At 38.2% G+C, this 15136-nt stretch overlaps 1 protein-coding gene across 3 annotated transcripts in view; it reads right to left on the reverse strand.

Annotated features, from left to right (window-relative positions):
* Window positions 1-15136, reverse strand: part of AFAP1 (actin filament associated protein 1) — a 104589-nt gene that overhangs the window by 44926 nt on the left and 44527 nt on the right. For all 3 annotated transcript variants that reach the window (XM_042871230.1, XM_042871231.1, XM_042871232.1), the window contains exons 2-3: window positions 12455-12583; window positions 8127-8224 (exon numbers count right to left, since the gene is read on the reverse strand). In XM_042871230.1, coding sequence (XP_042727164.1) covers window positions 8127-8224; window positions 12455-12581 — 225 coding nt within the window. In that variant the 5' untranslated portion in view covers window positions 12582-12583. The remainder of the gene's footprint in view (window positions 1-8126; window positions 8225-12454; window positions 12584-15136) is intronic.

The raw sequence follows: 15136 nt of genomic DNA on the forward strand, positions 1-15136 counted from the left end.
CTATTGCTAGTTGCATTACTTAATTTTTTCAAATTGGCAGTTCTTCAGTGAAAGAACTATGGTGAAGTTATGAGTTAGGAACTGGTATAACTCTTGACTGAATAACTTTTAATTAGCTCAACGAAAAATAAAAAGTCCTTAAGAACACTAAATGATTTACATATTACATATAAGGATTAAGTCTCAAAAAAACCATAAAACACACAGTTTGAGTGGTATCAGGAGGAAAAACCTGGCAACCTGCACAAAACGCATTAGTACGCATTTTTACTTATATTTTTTTACAACAGCCACAGGGAAGAAAGTTAAAGAATGCTGCCTTTCAGGGCAAATAACTTTGTTCAATCACAGGAATAAGAACTGAGTTAGAAAAACATTACCATTATTTTTATGTCTGTGGAGGAAAAGGGACAAAGATGAGTGAGATACTGTTGCCCAGAATAACACTGGTGATGTTGAAACAACAGATAAAGGTGTCTAACAGGTGCTGGGTCTGAGAAAAAAAAAAAGAGCAATGCTTTTCCTGAAACCAAGAAGTGGGAGGGGTGATGATTACACTACAGAACTGAGATCTCTCAAGACACTAAAAATTGAGTTGTTTGTGGGATGCCCAAAAACAACTTACAGGAGGCACTGCCAAGAGCAATAAACAGGTATCTCTAAATAAGCAATATTTATCTGCATATAAAAGCTCATTTTACCAGTCAGTATTAAGAAGACTTAGTGCAGATATGAGTTTTGTGGCTTAGTATGGTTTGCCCCTTCGCCTACCCCTCTGTGTTAAACAGATCACAAATAAACTCTTTCTTTCTTTATCCCAGGAGACCAAATTCTTAATTTCCCCCTTCTGCCCAGGGATTACCAAGACAGGTAGTAATGTTCTTAGGAATAGCCTATCTAACACCTGATGATGCTATAGTGGTATATAGCGTGCAAAGTGTTACGAAAGGCAGAGGAAAAGAAATGTCATCCTCCAGAGCCTGAGGTTATAAAATCGCTTTATACCCCAATGAAGATGTACACTATGCAGGAAATAGAAAGAAACACTTCAATTTACACAATGATTCAGGACTTGGAGGTTTTCTGTGAAAAGCAGCAACTTCAACAGAAGTAAACACAGTTGATACACCCAGTTCCACAGCTGTGCTCATACATGTCATTTGATCAACCACCAGCTCAAGCCCAGCTGGGCAGTGGGGCAGGTGCTGTGTTACCCATCAGTGCTGCAGAACAACAATGCCAGACTGCAAGAGTGCATAATAAAGCTATTCAGAAGCCAGCAGGCAAATGTGGGATGTCAAGAAGAGACTGTGACACATGCATGTGACTTTTGTATCGGGGCAAGCTTCTAAGTGAAAAAAAAAAAAAAAAAAAAAAAAAAAAGATGTCCAGAAGGGAAGGTGAATTGAGAAATTGAGTGACTGAGTGCTAATATAATTGGAAAATTGACCATACATTTGAACTAGGCTTCATCACACTGCACTAATGGCTAAAAAATGGGCACCACTAGATGTCAGGCACTGGGAGTTGGTGTGAAAGTTGTTACATAATGTCAAACTCATGAAGGCACTAAAAAGAAATTGCTGTTTATTGCCAGCAAATGAGGACATGGATGGCCCAGGGATATACTCAGGACAGAAATGCTGACTATAAGGGACAATAAGAGCATATTGAGCTGTGCAGAAGTGAAATGTTATCCTGAGCATAGACAAGCAAAAGCCAAGAAGAATTCTTCATTTGAGCTTGGCTCTGTATTCCAAAGTTATTAATTTCTTGAGTTTCTGACTGGACCCTAAGAAAGCAATCATGCACCCTAAGAGCCAAATCATGTGATAAAAAAGTCGAACAATTCCTCTTTTCAGTCTCTGAGCAGATATGACAAAGGATAGTAACCAGCCAGACAGATAACAAACAAATGTGGCTCACAGGAGTGCTAAAAGGCTCTTATAATTATTTCCAAGACTAAATACGGCTGAATTACTACTGCTAAACTGTCAGCCAGTGGCATTTACTAGACTGGAGTTCACAAATGCAGAAAAGAGATGAATATGCTCAGAAGAGCAGACTGGAGCCAGATTGCAGGCTAGAAGTAGTGGCTACTAGTCAGGGGATGGATATAAGCACAAGCTTATGTGTTTAGGGTGACCTGGAAAGATTTAAGAAAGACAAACAACAAGGGAAGGCACAGTGTTCCAAGCAGCGTAGGTGAATCTGAAACTGCCCAGAAACAAGTCTGCTGATGCAGGAATGAGTGTCTAACAAAATCTAAAAAAAAAATATACATACAACATGATGATGGAGAAAGGATCTGAACAGACTTGCTCACATTTAAAGAATGAATCAGGGTGTAGTATGGCTCCACATTTTGTTCTGAAGACTGTCTGGACAGCACATATACAGGAAACACTCCATGAGCAGAGGCACTTAACTAATTTGCGTGAGATTAATTTGCATTTAATTACTATTTAATATGTTAATAAAACTGAGAGGACTGAAGCACCACATAATGCACCACAGAAGGCATTACACTCAAACACTAAGGAAGACAGAAGTGAAAATAAACTGCAGACTCCATGGAAGTAAAAGAAGATCTAAGGAATAAATTCAAAAGCAAAAAAAAAAAAAAAAAAAGAGCCAGAAACACAAACATGGTATTCCTGTTCCATTACACAGCCATTTGGAAGCGTCACTTAGACAAAACAATTGAGCTGACTCATATCAGGCAAAGGATTTGGGTGTATCAACAAATGGTCTTTAATTTATGGTAGGAAACACTTCCGTGCATATTACATGAGAAAGATGAAACTGAATTTAAGTAGCATGGGGCCCTCAGTCAGAGGTGGTTATTCTGGCTCAAACAGCCTGTATTCTAGGAGTTTATAAGCTCATCCAGGTACCTGGCATGGCTGTGCAGACAAAGCAGCAAGGTGAAAAAGCAACACCATGTCCACTGGAATGATATTCTCTAAGAGCATCAAACAAAAGCATGAGAAGACTTTTGTACTTACTGGCCTGATTTCTTTGCCAGGTATTTATATGCAGCACACTAATAAGCATGTTTAAGAAAGTAAATAGGCTTTAGTTGCACCAGAAGAGGTTGGATATTAGGAAAAATGCCTTCTCTGAAAGAGTGGTGAGGCATTGGAACAGGCTGCCCAGGGAAGAAACATGTAGATGTGACACTGAGATACATGGTTTAGTGGGCATGGGGTGATGGGTGATGGTTGAACTAGATGATCTTAGTGGTTTTCCCCAACCTTAGTGATTCTATGATTCTGTCAGCATAGACAACGTGCTTTAATGAACAAGTACAGCACAGAAAGAAGAAATCAAAAACCTGAGAACACAAATGTGAATGTTAGGAAAAAGAAGTGGGACAATACCCTATCAAATCTGTGGCATTAGTAATTTAATAGCTGTCCTTGATAGAAGTCATATACACAAACATGGAAACTATTCCACATCCAAACCATGCCCAGGGGACCCCTCTTCTGGTGACTTCTGGTCAAACAAGATCATGAAACTAGAGCAAATGAGAGACACTGATACGGGAACTAGTTCAAGAGGACAAATTTATACTTCAGAAACAAAACTAAGAGAGCCTTTATTAGACACAATGCTGAGAAAATGGAATCTGGGAAGAGCGTGATTTAAGATAGATTTACCAAAGTACCTCTTCCTTTTGTTTACCGCAAACCTAAATGCACATTTGAAAAGATCACCTTAAAAATCCTTTTGATTTCAGATCATTTTTTTCTGTTTCAAGGACACTGTCTCCTTTCAGCATTTTTTAATAAATATCTGAGCTAATATCAGACAGGCAGCCAGATAAAGAGTTTGTCAAGTCACATCTCCACAATAGGAAACTCATTTATATGAAACACTCCTACACTGTGACTGTGTGTGTTGCAAGAAAGGGTTGGAAGAAGATGACCTATCCTTTTGATTTATATCTACAGGGGTTCTGGCATATTGCTGGACACTTGTTGTGGTTAAATAATTATTAAATTGTCGTTATTCCAGGACAAACAAAACGTATAGCCAATTTTACTGTGAAAATCATGCAAAAGAGCTAAGCGTGCTGTTCGTATTTGATTTTCTTGGATGGCACAGTGCGCTGAAATCACTGATTGTCAGATGTAATATGGAACCAAATGCTTGGAGGCTAGGAGTGTTCTGTCACTGTCATGCTGTGGATAATTTATGCCAATATTCTTCTGATGCATCAGAGCAGCAGGATGTACTGGATATCGTTTTGTTGCCTCAGTACTTCAAGGTAACTTAGCAGCAGTGCAGTGATGGGATCCCAGGTATTAAACCCCCAGGGGGTATCACAGAGCTCTGCTATTTCTCTGACCCCCCATCTAGCGCTCCCTCTTGCCTGTCCTTCCAGTGCAAAGATGCATCACAAAATTAGGTGCTGATTTGGAGAGTGAGAAAACAGGTGAAAATACACAGCTAAGAAGACTCAAGAATGGAGAACCAACTCAACTCTGTTTCACACAGTGATCTCCTCTGCTGCTATCTCAGGCAAAGCTTCATTAGCTGCTAGCCCTGTATTCATGCCAGCAAGTACATATTTTCATTAGTAAGTGAGTGGAGTTGACTTCTGAGATCCCTCACATGCTCACAGCCTTCACCTGTAGCTTTTACTTTGCTGGCTGTCTGAAGGAGCTGTCTGCATGGACTAAAGCAAGGGAGGACTGGTTCCATCCAAGTCTGACACAAAGTCTGCTATACCAGATACAGGCAAGGGAGTGTAAACAGAAAAAAATAATTTCTATGAGATCATGTGATTTGTGCTTTATTCCAGTGTATGTAAAGTCCAACTTTTTTTGACTTAAACACCTGGTCCAAAGCCCAGTGAGTCCAGGAATACACTCTGGGCCTCAATGCATTTTAATAACTGGAGATTTCATTTTAAATATTAACAGCATGTCTCTAAATAAAATGAATTTTATTATCTTTGTTCACAGACTGACGAATGATAAAAATGATATAAAATTCAGCCTGAGCAAATATGCAAGTCTATTTACAGATCTGCAGAGGAAACCTTGCACAGCACCTGCCCACACATAATTCTGGCTCCTGGCACTACTTTAAGGAGGACTGAATTCCTTCCCACCCACACGTCTTTACATAAGTAAAAGCTTAAACATCAATTCAGACTAAACATTTTTCAATGCACTCCCCTGAGTGCCATAAAAAGGAACAGTGGTGTAAATGAAACTTTAATTTCCAACATGTTCAGTAACCATTGTGCTAAAAACTTGGATTTTAAAACAGTACTAGTTTATTTAAACTTAGTAATTCCCACTTCCAGTAAATTCCTGTGTTCAAGCAGCACACTGTGTTTCTACTGGAGACTTAGAGACCACCACTAGATATTATTCAGCAAATGGAAAAGTTGTGGTGAATGTGCTGAATGGCTGATTAAACAAAGTGCCATACAACACGATTTTCAACTTGTAACGTGAAGAGGGGCATCTTGGTGCCGGATTTCCTATCCTCTGGTGGGCCAATGAATTTCTTTCTCTGGAATGCAGAAGTCTGGTCTATAAAAAGTTGCTATGAATGGCAGCACATCACTATCAGACATCACTATCACCGAATCATGTAATTATGTAGAGTTTCTATAGAGACTGGCAAGATACACATTTTTAGGAGCCCAGTGATTAAGGGTGGATTGAAAATCACCATGCAAGAGTATTAATGAAAGGAAAAATCAGATGTCGGCCACTATCACTGATGACAAGTCTAGTGTTAGAAGAAAGATGATGCAAAAGTATCTGGTCATATCTAATAAGTGTCTAAGAAAGAAGCATCTAGCAGGGAAAGGTTTCCAAGAAACAGCTAACGATCAGCTTCATTAGCTCAACATGACTTCAGGATAAATTTTTGAACGCTCAGATTGGGGTCTGAGCTTGTAACATTGTCCAAAAGTCAAAAACTAGAAGGTTTGGCCTTCTGCTCTGGCTCCACCTGGTCTTTTGTGGGACAACAGTAGCCTGTCATCTTTTTCACAAATTACGTGTTAAGTGTCTTAAAATAAAGTTGCTCATAACCTGTATTTGGATAAGGAAAGATAGTGAGAAGCCTGGAACATTTTCCTGCTGATCTCAAAGTGGCACTAACAACTGAGGTAGAGGCATGAACCACGGCAGCCTGACAGCAACACTGGAACTGCAGGAATAAAAATCAGCTTCCACTACTACGGAAAAAACGGCTCAGCTTTGTGACTTCATTGAGATGAAAGTGCCTGCCTTATTACTGGCTGGTCAAGGAGGAGGGTCATGTCTAAACACCATTTTGCCAGACTCAAAAGAATAAGAACATGCTCCAGAGCAGGCGGTTTTAACTGTGCCAGCTTTCACATTAATTCCACTGTATATCAGAATACTATTTCTGTTTCTCTGAAACCTAAACAGAATATAACTCCTGCAAAAAACTGCTGATCTACTGGACCTAAGTCATGCTTCACAGCATTTCACCCAGTGCAGCTGTACTAACTTTAAGGGAATTTACCCATTAATATGAGAAAGGAGAAGTAGGTTTATTGTCTTTAAAAAAACAACTTGAATCCTCAGAACCAATTTATTAAACTGAACCTATTTAAATACAAAAGAACAAGGAAGTGAATTGGCTGGAGCTTATGAAGTCTATGTGTCAAAGTTGTGTGCATTTTGCATAATTTTTCTCCATCTCATCAACCATCTCCCTTGTGATTTATGCTAAATGCATCCAGAATTAAAGAAAAAAAATAATCATTTTCAGGCACTGTTAGCCATGAAATGGATTCCCTAGGTTTCACTGCATGTTAATAAGATCGCTTTTGCATCCACTCAACTTCATGCATAATTATTTTTAGCATCCACTTTAAGTGACTCTTGCTACTGTATGTATATCAGCTCTCAATTCAGATGTTTCTAGCGTAAATATTCCCTTTCTATAATATTTCCTTTTACTGGGTAGAATTAAAAAAAAAAAAAAAAAATTTGCTCCTGGTCACAAACCAACCGCTGACAGCACATAGGGAGACACTATGATAAAGGCATTTTACATAAAACCTTTGTTTTTAATGTGTTCTGTAGTATGAAAGTGTGTAGCATTACTCACTATCGAAAAGATTTATTAAGAAGAGCTCACCAAGAGTTTGATCTGATAAGCCAGTTCTTATGTTCATAAGATGCTATTGGATTGTAAACTAGGTAAGCTTCTATTGGGCAGAGATGTAATAACACAATTCTAGTTTTGGTGGGTTTTGCCCTCACCATGCACTTCACATTAATGAATGAAGGTCTCCATAGCAGAGCCTTCGATTATCCTTATCAGTGCACAATATTTTCCACAAATTTTTTTCCCACAAAAAAGATAGATAATTTATCAATGTTAGGGCTAAGACTACATTCCCCTTTCAATAGGATAGACCATTATCTGCATATGCCTCTCTAAAAAAGGTTGCAAATGTTTCTTCAAATCTACTCTAAAGTAGCAATTGAGCATTCACAGAGGAGAATGAAAACTTGTTGATAGTTTATTTCTTTACAAGACAGCTGCTCCCAACTGCAGGAACTGAATCTGCAGACAGTATCTTTGCTATAAACATCACCAAGAACTTACGCTGCTACTTATTCTGCCAGGAATTTCCTGCCTGAAGACTGAGCACAGAAAGGCACTAAGTATTCTATGAAAAAAATGAAGCATTCTTCCTGTACTTTAACACTTCACACTTCAATTTTTCAAGAACCAGGAGGGAATCTTCTCGTAAGACTCACTACAGGGAAAGCAGGTTCTTAAATCCTACAAAACTGGCTGTGACCCATGGGCCACATCAAGATCTCCGCAAGACTGGGTGACTTCTAAAGTTAAGATTAAGTTGCTCAGGCTTGTGCCACTCTAATCTTGAAAATGGAAAAGACTGGGATTCCACATTTAATTCACCCCAAGGGAGGTTTTTTGTCTTCTCTTCTGCAAGTTGAACACAATTCTCTTAACCAGATCGGTGCTGTGAGGAATAACCATATCCCTGGACCTGCAGGTTCCTTCTCCTTGTAACCATTTCTGCTAGCGCTTATCACAAAAACATTCTCTCATATACATATTGATATACCTAAATTAACACTCACCAGCCACTGCTGAGGTATTTCTGGCAGAGGCATTTGAGGAGGTGCTGGCAGGCTGTTGGCAACTTCTGGTTTCTGCACATGTTCTTTTATTTCAAAACCTGCAGAAGAGAAACACATATCGCTTAACACTTTGGTGGATGCAAATGGGACATTTTTCTGTATGTAGATCATCATACACTGAAATCTGGCTTGCAGTCCTTCTCACAACCTGCCTCCCAACCCTGGTTACTAAGGAAAAACTTGAAGAATGCTGGGAATTCAGGAATTTAATCAAGCACAGCAAACACATACTTACTGTATATGATAATGACATATATGATATTTGGATCAACAAATACCAGACAGAGAAAAAATGTACTGGAAATCATGCTGAACTGCCTACCCATCTGGAACTGAAAAATCTAAAATTCAAACATTGTCAGGCATGTATCACAGATAATACCAGTGATATGAGGAAGATACCACGCTTAACACTCTGAAGAGTCTCAGCAGCATCATATAGCAGATAAAACAGTCTATTTCCTCCCTCGGGAAAACCACTAGTTCTGCTGTTTCTGGCACAATAATTTAAATTCCATTCAGATTCACTTCACAGGAACATGGCATTGTCTATTTTTCTGAATATCAAGGGGAGGGTGCATCTCAATGCTTTGGCAAAAAAAATCAGCCAACAGGACATACCTTCCTTACTCCTAGACTGAATTAAGTTCATAGTGTTTAGGTAAGTTTATACAATGTATATTTACATAGTCAAATGGATGTCTTTAGGTCAAGATCATGTAATTCTCAAAAATGTAATTAATGATTAAATGTTTCTTGTCACAATAACCCAGACCCACTGGCTGTGAAGTCATTGATTGAAAAATAACACTGATAAAATAAACCATCTCTAAGGGTCACAGATTCTTCTTTCTTCCTACAAATCAAGATGCAGATTAGTCTTGGGAAACATTCAATTTTTTTTTTGTTTTCACTTGTTTTTTGTTTTTTTTTTTTTGTTTGTTTGTTTGTTTGTTTTCAATTTTACTTGTTCCTCCTTATGTAGGATGAAATCATGTTCCCATGCTTTCCGTAACAACCAAAACTCAAATATGAAGAACGTTTTACTGAAGGAAAAAATATATATTCCAAGTGGATTTTACTCACTCTGTAAAGCTAGTTTTCACCCCAAACTATGTGTGCTTTAGCAAGAACCTGCTATAATATTTTCATCCTTTTAACAAGTTGCATCAAAGTCAGTATTATAAATTTCTGACATCAAGTCCCTTTAAGGGAAACCAGCAACAATGATGGTCATATTAAATGACTGAATCCACTAACATCTCTTACTCCAAAATCAACTGTTTGTGCCTTTGTTTTTTAGAAGGAAGTCTAAGTTTCACAAGGAAATGCCAAGTGTTTTGTTCAGACCTACAGTACTTTGGGCATGCCAAGATTCAGAAGAAAAACAAAGTTTATAGTTTTGCCGGCTCCTGAAGGTGACCACTGGTTTGGACATGCAGAAGGTGGAGGCCTGGCAGCCACGATGTGAAGTGTACATCTGACTGGTTCAGCTCCCTGATGGGTATTAAGTGAAGGGAGTGGTGTGCATTTAGGAGATGTAAGAACACAATGTAGAAGATTTCTGAAGATTTTTCCAACTTACTGAAACGAAAGCGACACTTTAAAGTGTTTTACTGAAACACAACCATTATAATTTCCACACCTTTATGAAGAAAAGTGTAATTGTTGACTTCCAGATGTTAGAAAGAATCCATTCAGTTCCCAGCTGCACTGACCCTTCATTACCATTCCCTGTTGTTCTTAAATGGCTTACTTCAGCAATTGAAATACACAGTTGGATTCACACAGTTGATTTTTTCAAATGCCTATAACGAGCCTGAACTCTGCACCGACCTCGGGCTGTGAAACCATGCCAGCGATTCGCGAGCTCTCATGGAGCTGTGTGGGTGGAGTAAAGCAACGTTTTGAAAAACAGACTCGGAATGACAACTCAGCTTAGTTACAGACTTCTGTGGGCTTAAGAGTCTTTCATTGCTTTTAATTTTAATGAAGAGACGAATAGTTTCAAAGGGATGGGAGTATTGAATGTTACAGCTGATAAAAAAAGCAGCAGGGTCATCTCTGTCCATCTGCATGACTCCTTCTACTGTCTCACAGCCAATTTAAGACAGCACAAGATGGCTCTCAAGGAGGCAGCTCGCTCCTTTCCTGCCTGAATCCTGCCCTGCACCAGCCTCTCCTCTGTGCTGGCATAGGCATGTGTGTGGCCTCAGGTTGAACCAGAGCTGGTCAGGAACAAACCAGTAAAAAAAGCAAACAATGCCTGTGCTAGCAGAAAGGAAGCAGCAACACACGATGAGCAAGAATGAGTAGCCTGGGGAGACTAACAGGATGCTTTTTTTAGAGGCTGTGCTGGCTTACACTCTATTTAAACTACAAATCCTTAAACTAGAGTTTATAGACATATGAAGTATAATCCTATGACTTCTTGCTTAACTGAGCTATAGGACTTCCTCTAATTAATTCTTGCTTGAACTACAGCATACCTTTTAGTAAAATATTACATCTTGAAAAAATGCCAGCAACAGCATGCAGACCTTACTAAGTTCTCCCATTAATTCATATCTTCAGTGCTCAAAAAATGTGCTTTATTTCCACTTTGAAACAAACATCCAGCCATTGCACACTGCTTTTTTTGTTGTGTCTAAGAGCTCATTCTCAGTCATCTCTTTTCTACATCAAGATTCATCATTTAGGATAATTTGAAGGCATATTTCTGGATCCTTTAATCACTTTATGTATTTCCTCTGAAATGCCTAAACTGTATTTCTTTGAATGCAATTGCTAGAAGTGGGTATAATGTTCCACTAACAAGTGCACTGAACCAAACCCCGCCACTAAATATATAGCTCTTGTATGGATCTTGTTAATGGATGAATCCTGTAGTAGGATGTAATGGATCTTGTTACAGATCCTGAAATAGGCTCTAAACCCTAAGAGGTAGGTGCTGAAAGGTAAAAAGCTATGACCCTTTTTATCCTCTCCCACATCTGTAATCTTAAATTAAATATGCCTGGTAAGGTATATTTTTCTGATGCAAAAATCCATACAATTTTATTGAAAAAGTCAAGTATTTTAAATAAATTGTGTTGAAAATATTAAAAGATAAACTGCCAAGTCAGCATTGTTGATTGGACTCCCATGAAACATGACAAACTGCAAGTTCTTACCTGCAGCCGTTTGTTTCGGGGTCTGCAGGGTATTTTGATATGCCTATGCCTATGGAGCATGAAGCTCCCTTGCACACCATCTGATCCTGATGCCTGCTTCTTTCACTCATCAGTAAAGTAAAAGCAATGATAGGTCTTTAAGAATGTCAAAACTGAAAGAAGGACAATCACCATTTCACAGCTGATCTCCTTGGTCATGAATCCTGTAGCAAATTCAATTTCTCTACTGAAGAGGATAAGACTACATCAAACACCAAAATGTATTTTTTAGCACTGGAGAAGAAACATGAGAAATGCAGCTGCTCACATGGCATTTTTTCTCAAAACACCCAATCATTTTTCAAAAGCCTGAATGTTGGGTGTTTACAAGTGACAAAACTGCTGTCAGTTGTTGGAGAGACAGAAGTCATACAGCCCTGCTGCCTCTTTGTACAGAAGGGCGTTGTAAGGACATATAAGAGTAATATTAGGAAAGACAGTGAGGAGCATTTTTGTAAAAGCCCCATGGAAAGGTTGATTTATGTAGTCAACCCATAATCTTGATGGAGACCAAAGTAATTGTGCAATCAAAATGGTTTTAGATAGCATGAGAAAGGGAAGGTGAATACTAATTTACCTGCAACGCGCAAACCAAACAGGTTGCCAGACATTTCCTATCTCTTGCTTGGTATTCCTGTGCCAGTCATGCACCAGAATACACAGCAAAATCAAGCCCTGGCTTGATTTAGGTCTCACAAAGAGATGTAGCACATCATGCAAGACTTTTATAACACAGTGTATCAAAATGGAGGGATAGAATTTTTGCCTCAAATACAATCAAGTAACCACTATACCAACAAAGGTGAAAGCACTCTATCTAGCACAGTTTTGTGGTTGGGTTCAGTCATATGCAATCAAGTTACTTCCAGTATAGCTTTTGCTACATTTTACTGTTGACTGAGGAGAAAAGCATTCAGGAAAGCTGCATTTTGGCTTTACCCTGCCTTTCTGTCTTTCTTCAATTTAGAGCTTGTCTTCAGCCTTTAAAGCTATTTCACTGAACTGAGACTTATTCTGTGCGCTCTGCAAGCGAGAAAACACACCCCTGACACTGACCTTTAGATGACTGTATCCTCAGGAGAATGTTAGTTATTACTGCCTTCTTCTCTCTGACAGTGGAAGTCAGATATTCATGGTCCAGAAGTTCAAGAAACAGTCGCAGCTCTACTATTAACTCTTCCATGGCTGAAAGAGAACAAGAAAATTACTTTTTCTAAAATGTCCCATTAGAAAAAAAAGAGTTAATACTTATTTTTTATATTCTATTATTTTTAGCAGTTCTTAAAAACGTACAGTCTTCCCTGCTGGCAACAGACTGAGCACTATTGGCACATGTAGCAGTTACCTCAAAATAGATGTAGAAAAGACACAATTCTTCCACATAGCACATCATCAAGCCAGCCCTGGACAACAACACAGGAGTGGCATCCATCTGTTCTTCAAGCACTGTCACTCTGATTCCTCTCCTTTAAAAAGCAATTTCTAACTCCACAACAAAATTACAGCTTGATAAAACTTCCAGACAAATTCATATTCTCCAAAATCTTTAGGGAAAACTACTATCTTCACCATATTTATTCTATTTGCAGTGGAAAAAAAAAACAGTTTCTTTTTGCATTTGTTACACTCTAATCATATGATTGCTATTCAGCAGATTTATGAGAAGTCTACGCTTCTGCATTTCAATACACTCATAACTGAGAGTCTCTGGTCCCTTCACTTAAGTGGATTGTCTACGTTTAGCTATGGGTTTGTCTTGGATGGAATAGCTCACATTTCCCTACTTTTTGTGTCTGATGACATTATCCTCATTGAAAGACGAGGGGAAATATTAATTTCATTTCAGGGCCACATCTAGGATTAATCTTAGTTGTTGCCTCATTCTAAAGTGCCTCTACTTCAGTTTTTCTCTACTTACATATGTTTTATGGTATTTTCAAGATCTAACCAGGTGACCGCTAGTAAGTCTCTTCAGACTTCTAAAAAAAAGCCCACTATTTGCTGTTTACTCTCTTTCCTACTCTCTTCCCTACTCTTAAAACCTTCTCTGATATGGTTGTTTACCCAAGCAAACCTGGAACTTGTTTCTTCCACTTGTGACGTACAACTGGATGCTTAAACTATGTTTGGTCCAGTTGCATTTGTTTCACCTGATGTTTAAAAATGGGATTGTGCAGGGAAGTCTGAAGGTGCCAGCTACACTTCTGTGAGGAGCTGCTGCCCCTTCTTGTCATCCTACGAATGCACATGGCACTTTTTATTTGTAGATGGTTATACCTGCAAATATGCTCAGGCCAGACTGGCAAAACCAACACACCCATAGCAAACACCGTAAGATACAGCAATACTAAGGCATGATAGTATTTTAACAAACAACCACAAAAAAAAAAATCAATCACAAGAAGTCCACTTCAGCATATCATTTCTGAAAGACACCATCAATTTGCACATACATAGCCATCCTGCACAAGTTTTCTCTTCACAAATACGTTCTGCTTAACTAAGCACTATCACTGCAACTATATAAACAAACAGTAAATGTTTTCATGAAGTATTTTTCTCCACGATTTTTACAAAGCCTCTCTCATCTCTTTCTCATTCTATACCAAAAGAGAGGATCCAAAATGACAATAAGCATGCCTACATCACTTGAGAACATAGCACATGATACAGTGGCTACAGGTCTTTTTTTTTACCACCATATTTGCAGCTGGCTAGGAATTCGCCTGAAACCCAAAAGTTCTTCAGGACAGCTGTATTACTTCCAGTTGTTCACATTATAGAAGAACATACAGGCTTCTGAAGCAAAAAGAGGAGATTCAGATGATTTAAAGAGACTATTTAAGTCAGATCAGATTTGCAGAGCAATAAGAGATCACAAGATTTCAGGAAAATAAAGAAAATGAACCTACAACTCAAAAAAAAAAAAAAAAAAGAAACAAAAAATCAGCTGTGTTGTGCTTTAAATTTTATATTTTAGAAATAAGATGTGTATTCTATTATTAGGTTACAACTACACAAACATTTCAATTACAATGTTCTTTTAAGTCTGCTTTGATTATAAGGTTTACTAATATTATTCTTATGAGCATTATTTTCAATTATCATGGAATATACCAATATTTACTTATTTATGATATTACATGCATTTCAAAAGCAATACCACAGAAATTAGATACTCAATGCCAAATCTACCCAGAACACAGTACTAAAAATGTACATTTTTTGCCTAGTTTTACAGCCACATCAACTACTGTCAATACATACCAGCATATATGCACTTAAAAAGGCATCAAACACTGAAAATAAGGGACTGTCAATTCCATTTATTACTTCAACATTTATTTGAACTGGCACGTTTTCTAGATTTTTTTAAGACAAGAGACTGTAAATAAGCTGAATGGGATGTCTCCCTTCTCCTCTGCCCCAGTGAACATAATGTACAAGAGTAATCCCATTTCTCTGGCTAGAACACTGGCTTCTTGAAAGGAAGAAAGAACACAAGGAGTGGAATTAAAACCATTGTACAGTATTTCTAACTTTCTTAATTTATTAAAAATGATAAGATCCTTGTGCACTGGAGCTTATTACATAATATAAACAGAGAGATGGCAACATGAGAAATGAAGACAGACCAAGATGGAGTTATGAGGCAAAGACACAAGGAAGCAACAGAAGAGGAAATAGGAAACTGCCATTGTAGAGACAACTGGGAGATGGCATTGGCCCATGTTTCTC

The sequence above is a fragment of the Lagopus leucura genome, unplaced genomic scaffold (genome assembly GCF_019238085.1).
Source record: "Lagopus leucura isolate 7727_CA_CO unplaced genomic scaffold, USGS_WTPT01 Super-Scaffold_100004, whole genome shotgun sequence".
Lineage (NCBI taxonomy): Eukaryota > Metazoa > Chordata > Aves > Galliformes > Phasianidae > Lagopus > Lagopus leucura.